Here is a 23718-nt window from a genome sequence, read left to right on the forward strand (position 1 = left end):
TGCTGTATTTTATTGATCCACATAGTGTAGTAGGTATAGCTGTTTCTTCCTTATAGTATAAGGGCCCGGTGTTAGCCAGTGAGAGCAATGTGTTATGTAAAAAACAAGAAAAAAGCCACTTGAAATACCTACCGTATTATCCAAAGGAATTAGCATTTGCTAGATTGCCAGTCAGCCAAGGTTTTACAAGTTATTGTCATTTTGATTTCCAGATGAGTCATTTGGTATGTTGCCCCCAAAGGCACCTCGTTATGATTCAGTGCACAGAGCATATAAAATTGCTCAGGCTTTCGGGGCTCCATGGCAAGCGAGTGGGGGTTGTGGTGGCTCAGCGTTGTGAAGCAGCAGCTTTATGCTTAATTGACACCTTTGATGTAGCCCTAAGACAGCACCTGCACCTCCCACTGCTGCTCTGAAGACGTCAGCCTTACGCAGAAAAGGCTTCTGCTTATGAATCCTGCATCGCTTTCAGCTCACTCTGTGAGCAGCCTCAGCTATCCTTAACTAATCCCGTCGCTTCTCAGTTTTGCTACAGCTTGGCTTAGCACATAGCAGGAATTCTGCTGCTTGCTGTTGTCAGGTTAAACAGTCAGATTTTGTCCATGCTAGAACTCATAGAAGGTAAGTCAAATGCCTTGTTGATATCCTAGTATGTAAATATTCTCCAAAGATTCAGAATCCAGGAGTCTAATTGTTGGTTCTTTTTTTTTTTAATTTTTCCTGATGCTTTGGACTGTGATATAACAGCTGCTTGCTCAGAGAATATTTACATAGATGTGTGATACATACTTGTTAGTGTTTCTACCAGTGCTTCACTGTGAACATTATTGATAATGATTACTTTGTAGTAGAGTTCTGTCCTCTGCTGGTATTGTTTTGTTTATTTAATGGATAATGTCACATGCATGAAAAGATGCTTCTACAGTTATGAGCACTGGCATGTCTGAAGGAACTTATTTATTTAAGAAAGTGATGGTGTGATGTATGTTAGACTTGAGATATTACATCAAATTTATTTGCACCTAGAAAGCCCTTCTGGGTTGTCTGAGGTGATGTTTGGGTCAGGTAGTAATAGAAAAATCTCTTCAAATGGCTAAAGGACAGCTAACAGTTGATCTGTTCCTTAAAGCAGAACTGCTTTTTTATCTTTGACAGGTTGTACTTGAAGCTCTAAACAAAATGAAAAAGCTTAAGTGCAGTAAATATCTGCTAAAGTTAACAAAGCACATTGCTATGCATTGCTTTCAAGTGCAGGAACAATATTGGTGAAGAAAATATGATAGTGTTCTCAGTCATTGACTAAGCAGCCTTTTCAGATGCATTATTTGCTTGCATTCTGTATGAAAAAGGGCTTAGTGAGACAAAACTCTGAGGAAATATTTATTTTGTGAATTACCTTATTTTATGTTTAAAAAGGAGGGGAGGTTGGAGGGGGGGGGGGAAGTTAAGCTGTTAAAAAAAGAGTGAGATTGAATGAGATATCTTGATTTAACTATTTGTTCTCTTTTAATAATGCTCTGTATTTATTTTCTCAATTTAATGTCATTTTAGTGAATGGAACCCCTGGTAGCCAACTTTCTACTCCCCGCTCTGGGAAGTCTCCAAGCCCATCTCCCACCAGCCCAGGAAGCCTACGGAAACAGAGGGTAAGGAAATAAGGAAACTGATTTCTGAGAGTGGCCAGCGCAGCCATTCTCATGTAGCCTTCTCTCCAGTAATACCTTTTGTTTAGAGTCATAGGGTGGAAGATCCTGGCTTACAGTCCTTGTTGTGTTCGTACAACATTCTTAAGTGGGATACAACTGTTGTGTGTCTGTCCAAATGCTAAGTACGCTGGGGTTTGGTTTATTATCAAGAGAAAGTAGGGGATATCTTGCTCCTTTTTTCACAAAACTTTTTGTTTGTTTTTAATATCTTTTTCCAAACACTTCACAACTGAAAGGAAATACTCGTTGTGAAAGACCTTTTTTCTTCTGTATTTGCCACATACGTTATGTAACTTGCAAAACCTACAGACAGCTTTGATTTTGAACCAAGGTAAAAGAATATACTGTGGGATTTAGCTGGGATACATAGCCTCGTGCAGTGAAGATATTATGAGTACCAAGGCAGCACAAGATTCATCAATCACTTCGCCGGATCAGAGTTGTTAGCAGCTGTAGTTTCCCACTACTGTTTTTCATTGTACAGAGAATCTACAGCATACCTAAACATGCAGAATTATGGTAGTATGTATTTTACTGCTGTGATGACCTGATAGAATATTACTTGTTCAACCCAAAAGGCTCCATATGCTGATTTAATTATTGGTATTTGTTCAGAAGGAATGGGACAGATGTCTCTGCATCTTCTCTTCTGCTATTTTCTAAACTGTGATCTGTTCTCAATGAAAGCTTCCCTAAGGCAGTGCTCTATTTCTCAGACTTCTGTTTATAAACACAGTTTGAGCACATGATTTTTTATGCCTTTTCAGTTTTTAAGTGAAGATTATTTGTTTCTCTCTAAATAAGTTATTGCATATACAATAGACACTGCTTTACCTTAGGAGGCTTGGGCAGACCTGATTTCCTGAATACCCAGAGCAGGAGTAGCTGAAGCATGGCATAGCTTCTTTCTGTCCTGTGTACACTTCTTTCTGTTCCATGGATACCAGGGAACTGAGGGATCGCACGTGCTCATGTCTTATCCCAGGCTTCAGTACTGCCATGGATTTCTGCCATGACTTCCTTATTGGTTTGGAAGCTGAGCAGGAAGTACTCTGTGGTCTTGCAGTATAGAGTAGGAGCAGCTTAAAACCGCAAGGTAGTTGTGTGTTTCCTGGTACAGAGTAAAGAAGCAGGTTGCAGATGAGCAAGTGGGTACTGAAATCTTCTCAAACACGTTTTCTTCTGTGCCCATTTGCTCCTAACCTCATGGCTTGTTAATGAATCATTAATAAGTCACCGAAGAGGGAACAAAGTTCTAAATGAATTACACATTAGCAAAGTAATCTCTTAAGATGGATGGTATCAGTGTACAGTGGATTTTCATCTGCGGTAAGACTGTCTCTTTTCATTAGTAACTTTCCACAGCTTACTTCCCACTGCTGATGCTACTTTCTCCACACTGTAAAAATGTTCTTCTGTTAACATTTGTAGATGTGTGAGTGAGAGCCATGTGGTTTGCACCATCAGACACAGGGTGCATTTTTCCACAAGGTTTCTGACTTTCAGATGTGAAGACTGAGGTAGATAGGCTTCTTTTTATGCAGGTTACCTATGTGAAAGTGTAATAGGATCAGTATTATGAATGGATAAGGCTCTGTAGTGGTAACACAATCACTTTGCTAAATGTACAAAAAACAAGTATGGAAATAAATTACAGGAGAGATAGGATATTGCTAAAGAGTTGAATTATCTTATCAGATATTCATATGCAGTCCCAATTACCTCAGTCAGGGAGTTTTTCTGAGCTTTGCTTTTCTGACTTTATTCTAGACCAAGAAATGGTAGCTGCAGAAATATGAAATACAGCCATATAACAATACGTTGGTGTAGTATTATTTAGTTTACAAAAGAAAGTACTGAGGAGTAAGGGATGGGAGCTTTACACTTGCTCTGAGAATTTATATCTGCTTCTTTCATGTTTACCTTGTGAAGTGAATGAGCTGGAAGTCCAATGCAAAACCATCTGAATGTGTCATTAAAGGTCATGATGTGTATTGCAGTGACTAAATCAGCTGTATGAAAAACAGTGCTTACTAATCTAAATTTTCCTTAGCAGTCTGAATAGCATTCTGTTTTGGTTTAGTGTCATCTTTTCTATGTACCAGTTAGAGTTTTCTTTAGTGGACATGTTATTTTTTGTTTTATATCGACAGAAATGAAGTTTGAACCCAGGGCATTTTGCTTTGTGTTCAACCACAGGCTGACTAGCCAGCTGCCAAAGCAAATTTGTTCCCTGGGAGTTTAACAAAGTTTTGGTATCATAGAAGAGGAGACTGATCTCACTGCCTTTCTTGCCCCCAGTGTTGGGAAGTGAGGTTTTACTGCCCTGTGCTCAAAAAAAGAGCATTGGCTACTAGGCCTGTGTTCTGGCATTAAAGTTTATGGTGAGGATTCTGGGTTTCCCTCTTGACATGGAGTTCAAGAAATCTGCTTCTTTAGAGCTGAATAAGATGCTGAGGCCTGGCAATGCTAGCTCAGCTCTGTAATTTGTTTTCTCTCCTTGTGTGGTTTGAGTCAGTTTCAATGCCTGTGCCCTCATGCCATCAGATGCATGGACTGTAGGGGCTGTTTACTCCAGCACAGCCTGATTCCCTTTGGTGTAAGGAGTAGATCAGCTCTTCGGCATCCCCATCCAAGTGTTGTGAGGGAGTTGTGTACTTCAGAATGCTCAGGTCTTTTGGCAGACTGTCAGTGTTTTGCCTGGGAAATACAGGTGAGAGGAAGGAAGTCGTGCTTTTGAATCCCAAGGGATGAAATTGAAGTAACTCTGCAGACTAAGGGTTTGCTCCCCGTGAATAGTAAAAACCTACAGAAATAGTACAGATGGTAGAATTTTCTAAAGAAAATACTCCTTTTAATTTTGGAATGCATTAGGCAACTTAAAGTAGGGATCAGTCGTCTTACTGACATTTTGTTATACACCCTTTTAAGAAGTAAATTCTGACCTTTGACACAAAGCTTTCCATTGCTGTAAATTAAGCCAAGAATGCTGCTGCGATACGTTTATTATGATCTCGAAAATGCTACTCTTGTACCCCTAACGATAAAATGTTACACCCTCAAAAGCCAGCACATAGAAGATAAAAGTTTTTTCCTTTCTCACTTGCATATGGCTGAGTTGTTTCTATAAATTCAGAAGTCGGTGAAAGTTGTGTATATAATCTCTGTTGAAATTCAGTCTATATTCGATGAAGGCAAGATTTGAAAGATTAATGTAATACAAGGACTTGAAAGTGAACCAGGGATCATGTTAACTTTTATGTTTTTCAGCTTCTGAGTATTTAAACTTGCACACTATGAACTGTTGTGCTTTCGTACAGTTTAATTCTTGATTTTTAATAAGGAATTAAGATTCTTGGTCTTAAATTATTTATTATGTACTCTAAATAGGCTGGAAATATTTCCAATTCAGATTTATGACAGCTAAAGTATACACAGCTACCAAACTGAACATAGCTATAGTTCTTGCCTCATCAAAGTATAGTTAATTGCTAAGACTACGAAATGATGACATGAAAATCACAGTAAAAAATACATGCAGTAGCAGCCCCCTTCCCCTTCTATTTAATACACTTTTTTAATAGTTTATGAGTCTACTGTTCCAGTGTCTTGCAGTCAGTGTTAGAATTTGAACTAGAGCAGAGAGGTTTTATAGTTTATATCTGATTTCACAGTTGCTTGCCATTATTTTAAACATTCGTTCTACAACCTACAGGATGAAAAAAAAAAAAAAAAAAAAAAAAAAAAAAGAGATTTGAGGTACCTCTTGCCTATTTATTGAAGTTGAATGTTATTTATATAAAGGTTTTTTCAGTTTTATGAGTCCGAGAAATCACACTAATTCAGCAGGTTTTGCCTTTTTATTTCTATAATCAAAATAATAAATAGATTTTCCTCATATTTCTTAGAAGATCAGCTCATTGATAAAGTACAGGAAAGAAAAGTTCTTGTAGAAAGGAACTCTTTAAAATGCTTCAGGTATTTGAAGCTATTTGGAAAGGCAGGAGATACGATCCTGAAAACTCATGCACTGATTTTCTTGAAAACAACCATGTAGTTATGAAAGTAAGCACAAAGATATTCCCCAGATATTAAGAGTCAGTTTTACAAATGAATTCTATGTAAATTTTCAATGCTTTTTTCCTTTTCTTTTTCTTTTCTTTCTTTTTTTTCCTCTTTTTTTTTTTTTTTTTTGGAATCTAGAGAAGTGAGCAGCCACTTAAAAAGATGTCATTCAACATTCAAAAGTTTGCCTTGTTGCCATTAAATCACTTTTTTTTCTGTACTGTATCTTAGAAACTCCAGAAATGTACGAGCAGAAAAGTCTTAGTCATTAACTAGTTTGCAATGGGCTTGTCTGTTTGAAAGTCTTTTTTTTTCCCTAGATTGTTCAACCAAAAATAGAAATTTATTTAAGTCTTGATTTTCTAACGTGGCTTACTGTATGTACATGTGCCCATACAGAACAAGTGTTCCAGGGAACTAAAACCCATTCAAGGGAATTAAAATCCCCTTTATGTCATGCAGAGATCTACATAGATCACGCAGAGACTTGGAAATTGGAAATTTGAAAAGAATTCATTCTAGGTAGCTTTTGTTCCATAGAACAGCTTTTGGATTATTTTTTTCCCTCTCTATTTTCCTCCCAGGATTAAAAAAGAACAAAGTACCCAAGGCTGGCTCCATCAGCTTTCCCATTCCTATGCATTCTCGTATCTTGCAGGTCTTCCCAATGTTTTGTCTTGCATTCATTTTGTTGCGCTTTGTAAACATGTACTGTATGTATGTGAAGGATCCCAGAAACAGCCTAAAGGCAGCAGTGCGTATCCGTGCTGGAGAGGCAGAGGACTGCCAGTCACATGGCTGTTCCACCTTTCCACCTCACCAGCTAGGCTGAATTCACTCTAAAATAATATTACTCTAGCCCATACTGCCTTGTGTTCAACCTTCTCCTCCATTCTGTGCTACTGTGTGCCTCAGAGAAGCTCCATGTGCTAAGTAGGTTGAGTAGGGTGATGCTTCATCCCCTGGCACCTCTAGTGTTTGAGGATAATCTGATCAGTCAGAGGATGCTCAAAGTGGGTGTTGGAAAACTGAAGTGGATCCGTACACTCAGATTCTCTTTGCTGTCATGAGCTGGTTGCTTGGCTACCGTCAGAAAGAGCCAGTGACTGGGGGATTTCATATACTGTCTCTACTCACACACACAAATGTGGAAAAGATCCCATTGTCAGTAATGGGCAGTGATCAGCTCTAGCATTTGAACCTCAGATACTTCTGGAGCCATGCTGTATGACCAGTGGGGGGCAAGTTTTGATTACTTTGTAATAGAAGGCAAGCATTTGCTTTCCTACTACTTGGACAAAACAGCAAATAGAGAAATTGAGAGAAATTGAGTCTATTTGGGGGGGGGAGGGGGGCTTCAATAGCATTTAATAGGAAAGAATTAAAAGAAAAAATAATTGCCTCAGAATATTTTGTACATTACAACTCCAGCCATCTATTTGCAGATTAAAAATTAACTGTATGGAAATAAGAAAAAAACAAACAAAAAAAAAAAACCACAAAAACAACAAAACCTGATTATATGGAAAATGTGTATTTTATGTTAAACAAGATCTTCCGGTCCACAGTATCAAAAAGATTGTAAAACAGTTGCAGTGCAACAAATCAAGCACAATAAACAAATGTATACTGCACTTCATCTTACAGGACCTGTATCGCCCACTCTCCTCGGATGATTTGGATTCAGTAGGAGACTCAGTGTAAAAGAGAAAATGGAACAATGTTTATGGTTTGTGATTTGGTGAAGGTTTAACATTTTTAAAGAGAATAGCTGCTAATTTACAGTGATAGTGAATCACACAAAAGAGTTTTGCATATTTAATATTAAAAATGTCGGGCCAAGTTAATTGTAGCATGCGGGGGTATTTTTGGCTTTTCCACTGCATTTTAATGCAAGAATTTGTAATGAATGAGCCATTGAATGTGTCCATCAAATACAAAACAGCATTATGCACACTGTAAGCAGTGAAGATTGTATAAGGTGAATATAACGCACAAATCCATAGTGGGCACATTTATGAATAGCACTCTTTTTAGCATCTGAGGTACTGATTATATGTTCTGTTTTTAACATAGGTAACTTTATTCATTTGGATATGAACAGCTAACGAATGCTTTGCTTTTACCAGTGAGTGGGTAAAATGCAGAAAAGAAAAAGCTGCCATATTAAGCTGCTTGTGCCACACTCTCTGCTCCCAGTGAAAACATTTGGAACACTTCAGTCTCATTCCCTTCCAAGTTTAGTCTTTTTGGCTATGTGAAAAGAAGGGGAAGAAGTCCTTCGTGCCCACAGAACAGAAAGTGGATGCTTTCAAAGCAGTGTTAAAGTTCTCTTTACATTTTGATGAGTGTAAGCAGACGAGTGGTCACAGGCAATGTGAATGTTTTCCCTTACAAGGGCTGCTAATGCTGATCATTCTGCTGTTGCAAGTAAATGTGGACACGATTCTAAAGAGGAAATCTGTGGGCCTGCAAGCTACCAGCACAGTGTGGCACACATGCTGACACCTTTTGGTAAAGCACATTTTGCCTGAGAAACTAGTGATTATTTTCACTTATGTTAAGGACAAGAACATTTTCTGTCCTTCATTTGCTGCAGGAAGACGTTTTATGTTATTTTAAAATGGAAGCATACAGCAATTGTGGTACTGTAAATCATCCTATTGACCTAATTTCTCTGTTTGCATCATTTCTAGAGGTGGTCATTTTGTACAGCATGAATATGCAAAACTCCTTTAGTGTTTAAGTAGGTCATGCATTATAACCAGATGCTTAACAAATATCTACTAATTCTATTTGTTTTCTGCTGCTTTATCGTAAGATAATTAGTCAACTACTTTAGCTTACATGATAGCAATATTTCTCATTGTGTGTTGCATATTAAAGTTAGTATTTATCTATTTTACTTAAGCCTAGAGTGTAGTAATGACACACTTTTACTGTTTTACATGTTTCCCGTTAGTACCTTAATTACTCATGATTTAAGAATTAGAAATTAGTGTTATTTTGATCCTCAACAAAAATCTATAGAGATTATATTTTTGATCTACTTAGCGATGATTTAATATATTTTGAAAGCATGAAAATGTACTTATTAGAAAAAAAAAAAAAAAGTGGTTAGCTGCCACATGCCAACTTATAAATACAGTGAAATAATAAAATTCATAATAAAATTCAGCATCTGGGAAATGCCATGTGACATTGTGGCTTCACTGTATCATTTCTGTTTTCTTTACGGAGAATATTTATAAAGATAAATGAAAGGGCAGCAGAATACAAAACTTACCTTCTCTGTTTTCAATACTTGATTCCAGTATCACCTGCAGAGACAGTCATTGCTCTGGTTGGTTTGCTGAAGCAGTTAGATCATTCCATTTTGAAATGCATGTTTTGCCATTCCTGCTTCAGAGTTCAGATCTAAAACCGGCAATGGGAACAGTCTCCCTCACATACTCCGACACAGGGCTGTCCTGTTCTCCTGGAAATATTCACAGCTGTGAAGTTACTTGCATTTTTGCCTATTATGAGGGAATGTCTTAGTAAAATGTATTACTTCATCCCAAGAAACCTGCCTACTGTTGAGGTGCATTGGGATCAGCTTCCAAAAGCTTGAAGAACTCCACTAGACTGAACAAAATGCTTACTGACTTTTTGCAAATTGTTTTTTCCTTTAAAGAAAATAAATTCCGGGAATTTTATTTTTCCTCTCCTTGTCCTTACAGACTACTGCTGCTTAAGGCAGTTTATTAAGAATGTTTGTTCTGTGTAAAGAGCCCAGATTGCCAGCAAATGGGAATGGCGCGGCTTTGCCTAGCTGTGGAAAAGAAAAATGGGCCGTATATCAGTAATTGTTATCATAGCAAGTTTTCCATCAGGACTCTTGCAAAGACTACTCTAGTCCATTGCATTTAATCATTTCAACATATGACTTGTATTAAGGGGCTATTCAGGGGCAATACATATCATTAATATTTCATTTAAGGAATGAATGTCCCTTAGAGATTGAAAAGGTACGCTGTTTATAGGCTTTGAGATCCCTTTTGTGTGGAATGTAATTCCCATTATACATGAGCAGAAATGAAATGTTTCTTTTGAGCAGGACCAGGAGGTTTCAGTTTATTGGTGAAACTGAAATTGTTTCATGATGCTGTAGTTCTGCTTGCAGCAGCACAGGTTTTAGTTTGTCCCTAGATTTTATCAGCTGCATTAAATAACAGAATAGCTCAAGTAACTTTATAGTGTTTGAACCTCTTATAGTTCTCTGTACGCTGCATTATTTGTGCCTATTATCAGGTGATTTTGATGTAGCTAAAGAGCCTTGTATAGCTTGTGAATGCTTTGCTTCCCTCTGAGCTTTCTGAATACTTGTGATTATTTCCCTAATGCTTTCTGCAACTTTCTGGATTATTTGTAACCTCTTTTCTTTTTCTTTTATGCAACAAACAGTTCATATGTGAAGCACAGAATGTGTGTGTGTTTGTGTACATCTGTGCACACACACACACAAATATGTAGACTAACATCTTTCAAATTGATGCACAGTTATGTCACATTTGTGACTTGTTTGAATTAAATGTTTGGGGAAAATATATGATGGGAAGATGTTCCCCTGGTGGGAATCGCTTCAGCTCTATCGAAGGCGATGAAGCTGTACCGATCTGTCCACAATGAGCAGTTCTCCTTAGGAATTCTGAACAATGTTAAGAGATCTCATGTACAAACAAGGGCTTGGTTCCAGTCTGTTTTGAGCTGGTGGCAAAAATGTGATGGACTTCAAGGTGAGAAGGATAAGACCTTATGCACAAAGTATATATATACAGACAAAACATTCATTGTAAAGTTGAAATGAAATGTAGACAAGATCAGACCTTTATCTCCTTGTGAGCTGCACTGTTCTGCGGTGTAAAGTGTACGATATTAGTTGCTTTGTTGTTGTTGTTGAAATCAGTGAGATGGTTAACATTCACTATCCATTGTGAAAATTGCTTTTCAGTTTTTAAAATAATTCAGGGACAGCGCATTATATTTGGATATTTTCCCTTCAAGCCATTTCCACTCTCTGTAAAATGAAAACTCTGAGGAGTCAATATTGTGAACATGAAATGTGTATTGTAAGAAGGGATACATCATATTAAATCTCCTTGAAGAACAGATAGGTTGAGGTTATTTTTGGCTTAACATTTGAAATAAAAAAATGTCGTTTGCCTTTACAGTTCTGTATTTTAACCGGCAATGTGAACTTTGTGTAGTACAGTATATTGTGGAAAATGTTTTTGGACTGTAAAAGTAAAAACAAATTAACAGTCATACAGAAGAGAACATCTGATCAACCCAAATTGCTAGTTCTGTCAAAAACTGTGGAAAACTAAATGGACAAAAAATCATTACGGTGCTAAATTACCTCATCACCTGATGAATGCTTGGATTAATGTTGTCTGTGCTATCTTGTATCAAGTTAATGGTATACAGCCTACTGCAAGATTGCTCTTAGTTTAATCTTCACTTTCAGTTCATCTGTTAGTGATGGCATGAGATCTTGCAACCCTTGAGTGACGAAGAGAAAAATAACCTTATGTTGCTCAGCCTGCAGTGGTTTTATAGTTGATAAAAGTGAGCAGTGATTGTCACGCTCTTCTGAAATAAGTGTGATGCCTCCCGGGCAAATGCCTCTGCTCAAAAACTGACATTCAGAGATGTGTTTGCCATAGTAACACCTTTGGGCTGGCTTGTTTTGCCTGTTTGATAATGCACCTAATTTTTAGGGTGCCCTATCTCCCCACCAAAGCCAGTGGCTATGTAGATATATGGGTTGTGTACACACAGTTTATGGAAGGGTTAAACACACACGCAGTGCACGCATACACATTTGTATGCATTTTAAGTGTCTGTATTTCTGCATGTTCATTATATTCAAATTTGCTTAAATTAGCCCTCAACAGTGAAGTATGAAAAAAGGTATATCGTTTTCAGCGTGTACTTGTTGTCTGATGTTAAATGAGGTAAATAGTTTGTGGTTTGCCCTGCAATACAGTGTTTTGGGATTTGAGCTGTAGTGAAAGAGGAGCTACCAATGTTTGTGCTAAGGTCTCTCTGTTTTGTTAGTTGCACTATGACCTTGTAAATATTGGCACATTTCCAACATAAGCTTAAGATTTTACAAAGTTATGCATACAATTATTATTATTTTTTAAAGAAAAGTGCTTGGATGTTTGCTTTTGAAAATATACCATTTTTATTTTTATTTTTATTTTGTATCAATGTGATGCAGGAAACCAAAAAGATAGCTGGTCATTAATCAGTGAGGAAAAAAAAAAACAAAATGGTAAAACTCACAAAAATAAATGCCGATGAATGTTTTATTTCATATAATAACAGCTGAAGAAAGTCACCTTCACTTTTGTGCCATTGTTTCATCATACTGTGTTGTACTTGTGTTTCATATTTGACCATGTCATCCTGGTTGCAATTTGTTGTTTCGCTAGATTTAACATTACTGTAGATTATTGTAAGTGATGTAATAAATATATTTAAAAAATACACACTGCTCAGTGAGTTTATTTTGGAATCATGATTAACAGGCTTTAAAAAAATACTTACCCTTGATTTTGCACGTTCATATTGGATCAGCATTGTCCATCTGACAGTTCACGTAGACTAAGCATATGGGATTCATGCATTCTGATGGGTTCCTTTTAATGGTAGACTCATTCAGTGCTTTTTTAAATAATAAACTCTGGGCCCTGGTATGTAGATATAAGAAATCCTTCAAGAAAGAATTTGTTTTTTTAATGGGTCTTTTGGAGACAGTAAATATACCTGCTTTGAACTGCGTATGGGTAAGTTTGTGTGCATGCAATGGGGCAGGTTTGAAGTATTAAGTGGGAAACCAGTATACTGTATCCAAAGCAGGGCACCAGCTTCTGCTGACATCTGAGTTTGTGTGCAATTTGAATTGCATTATTTTCAAGTGGGAAATTGTATCTTTGTAAAGCTTTAGAAAAGGAAAAAATAATCCTTCATGTTGCACTGCAGCACATGGAATTTCCATATTAACCACGGTATGGATACAGGAACTCTAGGTGTACTTTCAGTACCTTGAATGTGATATATACATTGTTTTTAGATCATCAGTCATTTCTTGAGGATACCAAAGCTTGAGCGAGCCTACAGTCTGAATCACAGCTTCACTCTGACAGCAGCTGTTAGGAACTAGCAGAGGTTAGATGCAAGTTTACAGCAGAACACCACATAGAGAACTCCGGGTCCCTCGATCCCTTGAAGAAGAGAAACAAGCTCATGAGTGATTATTACGTTGCCTGTTCACATTTATCTCTTTTGCAAGCTGTGTAAAACCTGTATTGTGTAAATGAACAAGTTATCATTTCCCTATGTAAGGTCTCTTTTAAGTCCACTGTCTAACAGTTCAGTGCGGGATATAGAACTGTGGATATGTAGCAGATTTGGGTATATTTTTTAATTGTCCCTTTCCAGATGAAGCAGTTCACAAATAAATGTGAATCTTGTGTGTCAGTTTAGTGCAGCATCCGAATTTGCAAAGAAAACGGTTTTGTCATTTTTATTTCTATATATGGAATTCCATTGGCTTCTGACCTTGCAGCAAGATTGAGGATTTGACGTTTCTCTTCGGAGTATTTTTTTGCCAGCCCTGCAGTGATTACATGAAAACTTTTTTCTCCCTCTGAAATGGCTGGGATGAAAAATGTAAGCAATTAAACAAAGGAAAATCAAAAACATTTTTTGCTGCTTAGAGCTGGGAGATGATAGGGTTTCAGTGTAACCCTTTGCTTCTCCCTGAATTGACCAGTAAAAAAACTGAGTTTGTCTTCCACAATTTACATCCGGATATTTTTGTACACCAACTTAAATCTGTTTAACCTTTTGTTTTCTGGAGACGTACCATTTTGTTGTATTACTTTCTGCTTAACACAGCCACATATTATAGGAATCTGGGGATCTTAAGTCCTACCTACTCTATACTGCTTTCTTTATTTTATTGTTAGCCATGATGATCTTAGGCTAAGGAGCTGCTTGTGTCAGGAATTCATGACAGCTGCCTCACAAAGGTTACTTTTAACCTGACTGAACACCAGGATGGGTTCCAAAAGAGGTGAGCTTGGTTGCTCAGCTAATTTTTTTTGGCTTTGATTTTATTTATCCTTACTGATTTGAACTTTCAGCTTAAGCATGCGGACACACATAGCTTTTTCTCTTCACAGGTTTCTTTTTTTTTTTAAAATCTATAGTGTTCTTGGGAATAGGAAAAAACTTAGGAAGCACTGTTTAAATACATTATTAATTCCCTTAGCCAGGGCCTCATTCCTGAGTTAACACATTTTTTTACTAATTTTAATCTTCATTAATGTCATTACTAAAAGAACATAACTCTACATGAGTTCCAAACGAAGCTTTACACCTGTGTGAATTTCTGTTACTCACATTTCATCCAGATGCTTCCTTCGTGCCATGAAAATACAAAGGAATCTATTGTTGGGAGAGCTTGTAGGCTCCATATGTGCTAATAAAGGTTTTGAGAAGTTTGGAAAATATAATGCAGTGTTTGGTTTTTAAGATTCAGGAATCTGAATTGCGTAATCAAACTTCCTTAGGCATACTTGTTTAAGTTTCTTTTGTAATTGCTGATTCTGATAGTCCACAAGAATGATTCCTGCTGTTGAGTTGAAATGTGGTTTTGAGATTAATTTAGGATAAAGGTGAGTATGGGGAGAGAAAAATTGCAATAACATTTATTTTACTGCCTTTTTTCATGGATTTAGCACAGTTTCCACTGAGATACAAGCTATTCACAAAACAGTTGCTAAATAAATCTCCCAGTGAGACATGGATGAAACTCTAGAGCTCTAATGTTTCCATTCACATCAATGAGATGTGTGGTGTGTTGGCCATCTGTTATTTAAACTCGAATAGGATCTGAAATCCTTACACCAAAGACCTGATTTTTTTATGCCATCGCTTTTATGGAGGTGTGCCATAAAACTGAGCATGTGCTGGCAACCTGTGCAAATGAACGCCTTTAAATCTGTGTAAAAGCGATGACATTTCAAGCACCTCAGCATGTCTTAAAATTAAAACAGCTAATTGTATTAAGGTCTGTGTGTTGAAGAGATTATACCATTGCCTAGAGTTTGTTTTTTCCTTCCATCTGTAATATCCCTAATGGGGTCCACAGCTGTGAGAGCAGCAGTGTGCACGACAGACTGCCGCACGATTGGCAAGCCAACTGGAAGGAACACCAAGACCCACAAGGATTGCTGGACCCGGAGGGCTTTCAGCTTGTGAGAACAACGAGCTAATTAAAGTCTAAATAAACGAAATGTCCTTCTAGCTTAAGCAAAGATAAATAAATAAGTGCCCGTGTGTTGTTCCAGGGGGCTGAATAAAGGCTAAAATACTCGTGTGTCATGTTTACCTTGCAATGTCTCTTTTAATTGCAAAAGGTCCATGAGTAGGTGTGCTGAGTATATGCAAATGTACAACAGTCCATGCTTTCTTTTCATCTGTTGTTTTAATAGGAGGGCTTCAGCAAAGGTAATACAATATATGCTTCGTTATGTTTTTAACTTTGTTTAAAAGTGAAGTTTCAGAAACCCGGTATGTATATTTATCGGCTGTCTTAGCTGCTGTGCTCTTGCTATGGGTGAGCTGTGCTGATCACACACTTGTGCTTGCACACAGCTTCCACTGAAGGAGCTCTGTAATTTGGTTGCAGTCTGACGCTACAGTGTATGCACCCTGTTCTGTCATTTTAGCATGCCCACACTTATGGAGTGATGCAAACATAGCAGCAATAATGATAACAACAAATAGGGGCATATAAGAATTGATCTCATACTGATGATTTATTTTCATTAAATTTTCTTTGGACACATATATTTACTAAACCTGGGCTAAATTATTATTATTATTATTATTATTATTATTATTATTATTATTATTATTATTATTTAGGAAACTATAGCTAAGATACCTAGAAGTGAGTTCACTTATTTCACTTGTGTGTAGGCCATTAAGACTGTTTGTTGTAAGGACAACACTTGCTGAAGTGGTTTGCTGAAATGGGACCTAGAAGGAATTTCATTGCGGCAGGACTGAGTTGCAGTTCTCAGCTATACCAGAGCTTGAGAATCCTTGAGAAATTAGGTCCCCAAATAGAAATCTGGCTCTCCGTAGGTGCCTGTTCTGAGAAAATGTGGCTACCAAGTTATGTCCAGATTTTAACATCTCCCATTCTCATAAGACGGAACAATGAGTATGAGAATCTGTAAGGAAACATCAAATTGCCATAGAAAGCTGCAGAGGGGTACAGGCAGCAGTGCTTAACCTAACCTCGACTGGAAAATGTAGTTTGACCATTTAAAATGCGGAATCTGAATAGAATGCTTTGAGAATCTGTTGAAAATCTGGCATTGACCTTTTTGTGTGGCACCCTTTAAATGTAAAGATTCATTCCTGTTTGTGTATGTAACAAACACCAAACATTGTAATTCCTTTAGGAAAATGCTGTGGAGTGGAAAAAAGAAGTAAGAAATTGGATGTGTAGTCTATGAAAGCAAACAGAAACAGCAAAATGAGTAGAGAAAGCTTGTTTCTTCTGCTAATTTTACAAGCAGGAGTGTAAAGTAAACAATTCTCTGTGATTATGTGTATAGAAACAATGAAGTTCGAGTGTGACTTCTCCAACTCTGAGAGTTCATAGCATTTTCCTGTTTCCTTGATCCTCATCAGCTCATTTATTCAAAAAATGGACCAGAGGTAAGTTGTCACTGAGATGTGCAGCAGAATTTAACACAGGAATAGCACATACATAAACATGTCCTAATCGTGAGACGAGGGCTGCTGTGTCTGAGTGAACTACGTAAAACCAGTCTGTTGTCAAGAGGCCGCAGAAGTAGTCCAAGAAATGATTAATGCAATTTTTGATTCTAGTCAAAGTTCAGAAGAAATGCTTGGATGGATGAAAAGAACGAGCTGGGCTTGATTAAAAGGAGGAAAAAAGAAAGGAAAAAACAAAACAAAACAAAACACCCAAAAACAAAAAACCAGGCCAAGAATCTTTTAGTAGATGGGCTGCGCAAGCTCTGGGGATTATTTAGTGAAAAACAGACTGAGTCCAGCCTTTGTCTGAATCATCTGACCTTAATCTACTGTGGGAGAAATTAGAAGTAAGTCTTTTCCAATGATCTCAGCACACTGGCCAGCTTCTGATGCTGCTAACTCATTCACCCTGGCTCTGTGCTCTGCAAATTACTCAGCTGATGCACTGTTAGTTGTTCTTGCTGCAGTTGTCTTCTGTGCTGCACTACAACAGATGGGATGGGTATGAAGGAGCTGTGTAACGTTTGTAAAGTGGATTAACACTGATGTGGGACATCGAGATACCTTGCAAAACTAGACAATGTTCTGTGGTGTTAGCTGCATGTCGTACAGGCTGCAGTTTGAGTAATAGAGTGCAGTGCTCTGTAACCTTTCAGCATGCAAACTATGTGAACCCAAGAAAGTTTTAGCTTCAGAAATACCCTGAATATTTCTAACTCAATTTGCAACACAAACACCTGAAGAAACGCTCCTTTTTCCTCTAACTTAAAACAGCCATGGTTACAACTGTACGATTGTTATGCATAAAAATTTAGGGTGACATCAAGTCTGTCCTGTGTCTCTGCGTAGTTTCATCCATCCAGTTGTGTGATGAAGCAGTCTTCCTGAGGTACATGGATAGATGTAGCAAGCGATGGATAGAGGTGGCTTCCCTCGTGTGATGCTGCCTGCTGTAATTTCGTCATCCAGCCGTGTGGGTCGAGATCACCTTCTGGAGGCAGAAGAGACCTTCCTCCCTCCATTAGTTGTATAGCAAACTTAGACACTCAGTGTACAAGGGCTTAACACCATGATGCAGGCTCATGCCTCAAGATGATTATATTCAGTCACTTTATTTTCTGAAAATCAAACACCGTTCACCCTGATGTTTTATTTTCTCCATACATTTTTGTAACCATTTCTCCTTTCTAGAACATGACTGGAGAGGACTTCACCAGAGGGGGATTTGCAAAATGAGGAATTGTTCCCATAACAAAAAGCCAACTTCAGTCAAAACAGATGTTTGTCCTTTGGTGCCTGCTAGGTTAATAATTGCTGATAAAACACTTCCCTGCCTGCAGAGGGCACACAGCTCTTCAGTTTTCCTCGCAGAAAATGTGTGTGGAGCAGGGAGAATCTATTGAACAACACAAAAGCATTGCCACACAGAATGAATTGGGAATTCCTACATTTAAATAAAGCACCAAAGGTGTAACTTAAAGGTGTAACTTCAGTGGAAAAATTGGACAAATTTCTGCATATCACTGCAAAAGTAAATGGATACTTTATATACAGAACAACTGGGATATGCTGTGGGTATTGGTGCTCCTTAACAATCATCTGTTTTCATTTGTGTCTCTCCATTTCCAGAGCTCCCAACACAGTGGCTCCTCTACCTCATTAGCATCCACCAAAGTTTGCAGCTCTATGGATGAAAATGATGGACCTGCAGAAGGTAACATTTGAAGGCTGACATTTCAAAGCAGTCAATGTAGTGATAACAGCAGCTGTGTAGGAAATGAGTCATCCTTCCTGCCAGAGAAAGTGGGAGCATCACAGTCTGGATGACTCCCAGTTAGGAGGCACATCAGCCTTGACAGCAGTTCAGGTTCACTCCAGACCACATCTGATCTGAACATCCCTGTTTAGAGGAATTTCTGGTACAGGATACTCTAGTTCTGCAGGTGACCCAGTGCTGACTGGCTTCTTGCACTTTGCTTTTGTCTCATCTGTCATTGTTCTAAAGAGCATACGGTGATCTTGGGCCTTTACTGAGCAATGGCCAGTCCCTCAGGGCTTTGACCAAGCTGGATGAGGTATAGCGTCTGCTCTAGTACTGCCAGTTCACATGCACTTACAAGTGTGTATGATGTTATCTGGCAGTAACTCTTCATGCTGCCTATGAGTTTGAGCAAACTCTGCCCCGCATAACATTCACTTTTAATACTAAATTGGAACAAAGAACAGAAAACTACATAGTTAAAAGGCTTCAGGAGTGTAAATTCAAGTCACATTTCTGAGCTGCTTTTTTTTTTTTTTTGTACGTCGCAGTATTTATATGGTAGCTTGTATCAGCTGCAATTTACTGCCAGCTTTTAGAGGCATGTTAGGTATTTGTAACACGCTATTTCAAATACATTTTAAAATAATAGTACATGAACGAGCACTAAAACACATGAAACTACAAACTTTTCTTATGCTCAGGCACTGTGTAATGCAATTTTACCTAAACATCTGGTGCCCAGGTTGCATGTGAGGTAGTATTATTGAGAACATTTGTTTAAAACCTAAATATTTAATATTGGGGGAGGGGAAGAACTAGCACTTAGCACATGAGAAGTTTTATGGATGTCTCAGTTTACAGGATGTAATAAAATAAGTGCTTGAGTGTTGGACTTCTTTGGTACATATATTTAATCATGCTGTGTCAAGGAGTTCCAAACCTTTTTGGAGGCTGGTCTGCGCTTGTGCAGTTCACAGAGGCCTTTTCATAATTAAAAAAATACAATTTTGGTTTTGTCCTGGGGGCATGCTGCAGTGGGAATGGTAAACTATGAAACATTGGAATGGTGGTATGTTTGAGCCCCCAGAAGTCTTATTTTTCCTTACTGTATCTGCGTGAAACCTGTTGAGTATATACAATGTCAGCAGCATGGTTTCACTGTACAGTAAGTGAGATACTGACTCTGAATGGTTTCCAGGCACCTACACCGTAGCCTTAAAATGCATGTTATGTGCAACATCTGTGTTTCCTTCACTAACAATAAAAATGTACTAATGATTCTTTCAGAAGTGTTGGAGGAAGGTTTCCAGGTTCCAGCATCAATAGCAGAACGATATAAAGTCGGAAGGACCATAGGTGATGGCAATTTTGCTGTTGTGAAGGAGTGCATAGAACGGTGAGAAGGATAATTTGCTTATTACTGTGAAAGCAATCATTAATGTCATGCCTTTTCTAGATCACAACTTTATTCGTAGAATATAGGACACGTGGAATAAGGTAATGTCTCAATGCCAGATGGAAAAGCTAGACCAATGCTCTCATGTGAAAAGAGAATAAGTCCAAGGACAATCTATAAATTCAAATTTTTTGTGGTTTTTGTGTTGGTTTTTTTTTTCTTTTTCTACTGCACGCAACATAATTTTACCAGTTCTTTGTGTTATATTTTTCCCACTTCACTGAAATAACGTCTTTTGCACAATATTCTTGCAACTTGCCATTTGTGGTAGGCCAGTGAAACATTTTACATGTAATAGCATTCTGTAAAGATGTTAGGAAGCTTTGTGTGAAGTTCAGTGGTTATGGAAAGCACAAAAAGCTGGCTTCACACTCATCTACACTGATAGCTGGTGCTGAAGAGTAACCTCTTCCATGTCTTTCTTTGCTAGAATGTGCATCTATCTCCTGCTTCTTTTGTAGTGAGGTCAATGTTTAAGTTCTTCAATACTCTTCAGTTAGAAGGGGAGAACAGTTGCCCTTGAAGACAAGCTGTTAGACTGATGAACAGTATTAAACACAGGTCCCGTTACAGTTAAAAGTAACATTGATTATAGTGTCCTAGAGAGCTAAAAGGAAAACTGTTCCCTGTCCTCCTGTGTATTGCCCAACTCCCTGGAGTATCCAGTAACATGATGTGTCGTGTGGGTGTATGTTAAACTAGTGCAATTACTAAAGTAAATAGTGCAGTTCCCAAATAAATACTCTTATTGTCTCCAAATAAATACTCTTATTGTCTCCGAGCCATACCATTCTATAGATCACACGTGTATCAGCGAGCCAGTATTCTCAAAGCGCTTGAACATCGAGACAAAATAGATTTCTGTTAGTTTCCATTTCTAAAGCAGAGTATTCTTGCTTGTGTGGAAGGTGAAATTCAAGGCTCGGAGAATAAATTAAGGTCAGTACATGTAAAACAATTCCAACACATTCTTCACAGTCTTTCTAAGCAACAAATACCTCACTTCAAAGTCTGATTTGTCCATCGTTTGCAGAACTAGAATTGATGGGGTGATACCTGGGACAGAGGACTTTTCCATTTTTTGCTCCATTTTTAGACTTCAAAGTAATAGCACTGTGAGGTGTTAAGCAAGTTGGAATAGGTCTTGTTATACATCTCCACTGATCCCAGGGATATGCCTTCTCCGTGGCTGTGTGAGCTGGTTAGCCACTCCAACCCTTAAAATGCATTCAAAGGCATTTTCCTCCTGCCTTGAACAGTTCAAACAGGAACCAAAAATGATCTTCAAAATATTCATTGTGTCAACTTCTACATTCCATTCCATGCATTCTTTATGGTCCTGAATGTACACACACACACATACAATCATAAATAATGCACTCACAAAAGTAATGAAGATAGATTTTACCTCTATCACAGTGGAATTCTCTGTGAACTTTGAGCCTTTCAGCAAAAGGCTGAAACACTGGGGAATGTGGCCCAGAGCCTTTCTATGAACTGTAGGTCTTATGCTACGCACTGTGCTAGCGCTGTGGTTCCAGACTATAATCCAGTGGTAATGTGTTTTGTACCTCATGTTCCCTTTTTTATTGTTCATCTTAAGTAATAGGTGAGAGGTGATACGATATGCCCATTTCGCTTTGCTTTCTGAGACTGCCATGCATGTTTTTTGGCAGATCTGTAAGTTACGGTGGTTCCTGGGCTGCTGACAGCCCGTGGTTCTGCAGCTTTAGGGGAAAGGATTTGCATTATCTTCACTTTAGTTTTATTTTTACCAAAACAAAGAGCAGTCAGAGTTGTCAACTGCTCATTACATATCTGCTCCATTGTATGCGCAATTTGTCCTGCGGTGTTTGCATATGTGTTCATTTTTAACTTTCAGATACTTCCAAATTCTGACATTTCCTCACTAGCTCATATTTCTCAGTGTTTGTGAGTACATGTAGTCTCTCATGGCCAACAAAACCCATCAATTTCCTTTCTCATGACAGAAAGGAAGCATTCCTGGGGCAACCAAGGAGTTTGAAAGACACTCATCCTGAAAGAGAGCATATTTTATCTGAGTTTGGACCCCAGATATCTTAATTTCTAATACTACTTCTGCTATCTCCTCCTTTCATTCCTCAGAAGTAGAACAGATAGTTCTGCCTGTCCTTCTTCTGAGTTTGATGTGTAGTCATCAAGCACCAACACATAGAATTAAGACCTTTAGTAAGGAGGTACATAAGCTATACTTTTTGCTTTGCTGAAACCATGTTGTCTTCCTTTTCCAAGTCATAAACAGTAGACTCCACTGTGATTCTTTTTGCAGTCATTTAACTAATGTCTCAGTCTACAGACTGTCTTTACTCTCCACTGACCTCGAAACTTGAACAGCTATGATGCATTTGCTTTTCTATGCTGTTACTGTCTTCATGGGCCCTTAAATTAGTACCCACATCATTGCCAGAAGATACCTCCATGCCTAAATATCGCAATGAAAATGCCCAGTCATTTTGGTAATGCAGTGCTTTCAGTTCAGGACTCATTTTGCATGTCCTGCTTGACAAGTGGTACACAATTTCATACCCATTCAATTCTCCATTTAACTTACATATCAATTTAATGAATCAATTTAACTATTTTTTTTTTCTAAATGAAGAATGAAAAATCGTGGAATCAGGGAATAGTTTCAATAGGAAGGTACCTTACAAATCATCCAGTTCCACCCCCCGTCCCATGGGCAGGGAGACTACGCACCAGAGCAGATTTTCCAAAGCCCCATCATCCCTGGCCTTGAACACCTCCAGGGATGGAGCATTCACAGCTTCTATAGGCAACTTGTGCCAGTGCCTCATTGCCCTTGTAGGGAAGAATTTCTTCCTAATACCTAATCTAAATCTCCCCTCTTTTAGTTTAAATCCATTAACCTTTGCTTTATCATTGTAATCCCTGATAAATATCACCTCATAATCTTGGGAGGTCATTTTTAATTTATTCTTTGGTCCAAACATACACCTAAGGGCAATATAAATAGACGTACGCAAAGTGTTTTGATTTTTATTACAGAAGTGTTTCAGTAGCAGCTTTTTCCCATATTGCCCATTGTTCATTTAACTCAACAGTAAAACTAGATCTCGTGAACACAGCTTCTTGTTTCCAAACTTACAGCCTTATATTAAGTTTATAACTTAATAAAGAAATGGAAACTAATTCTATGAACTTGTCTATAAGCTTTGTTTTCAATGCTAATATTCTATTATAGATATGCATGCAATAGTGATAAATATTATAAAGTTTCCAAAAAAATACCACCCAAAAGGAAATGCGTTCTTAATATGAATTAAGTCTCTATAATGCCTTACTGTCACCAGAACCTTTCATATTCTGTCTCTTTAACATTATATTTAACTCTGCTAAATAACATGTATTTACTGAATACATTATTGCAAGGATTTTTATCCTAGCAGTTATGAGTACAGGCATACAATGTGAAAAAGCAAGTATTTTCTGCGCTCATATTTTTTCTTTACAGAGAGAAAAACCATCCATGTTTTTGAAGATTAATATCTCTAGATTAACATCTAGTTTTATTTAAAACTGCAGAAGAAAGATCAGAAACCACTGCAAAATGAAAAAATGGAAGATATTGTTTCAGAAGAATTGAAATGTCTTCAGCTAAAAAAATCAAATCTGAGCTTTGTTTTTTGATAAAACAACTACTTGAACAAAATTCTAGCCTAGGCCCCGTGATTGATAATGTGCTTAAATGACAGATAAAAGCTTGACTTCGAAAAATATTCTTTTCTCTTTCCTCAGATCAACTGGTAGAGAGTATGCTCTGAAAATAATCAAAAAAAGTAAATGTAGAGGAAAAGTAAGTATGAAATTCTGAA

General features: G+C 37.7%; 1 protein-coding gene across 2 annotated transcripts in view; it reads left to right on the forward strand.

Moving 5' to 3' along the window:
* DCLK1 (doublecortin like kinase 1) overlaps positions 1 to 23718 on the forward strand; it is a 228443-nt gene that overhangs the window by 162675 nt on the left and 42050 nt on the right. The window contains exons 6-9 of one of the 2 annotated variants that reach the window (XM_015851967.2): positions 1552 to 1646; positions 18255 to 18339; positions 19675 to 19783; positions 23642 to 23699. In XM_015851967.2, coding sequence (XP_015707453.1) covers positions 1552 to 1646; positions 18255 to 18339; positions 19675 to 19783; positions 23642 to 23699 — 347 coding nt within the window. Of the gene's footprint in view, positions 1 to 1551; positions 1647 to 7418; positions 12309 to 18254; positions 18340 to 19674; positions 19784 to 23641; positions 23700 to 23718 lie in introns of those variants that run through there. The other variant, XM_015851966.1, reaches the window with a different exon arrangement.

The sequence above is a fragment of the Coturnix japonica genome, chromosome 1 (genome assembly GCF_001577835.2).
Source record: "Coturnix japonica isolate 7356 chromosome 1, Coturnix japonica 2.1, whole genome shotgun sequence".
Lineage (NCBI taxonomy): Eukaryota > Metazoa > Chordata > Aves > Galliformes > Phasianidae > Coturnix > Coturnix japonica.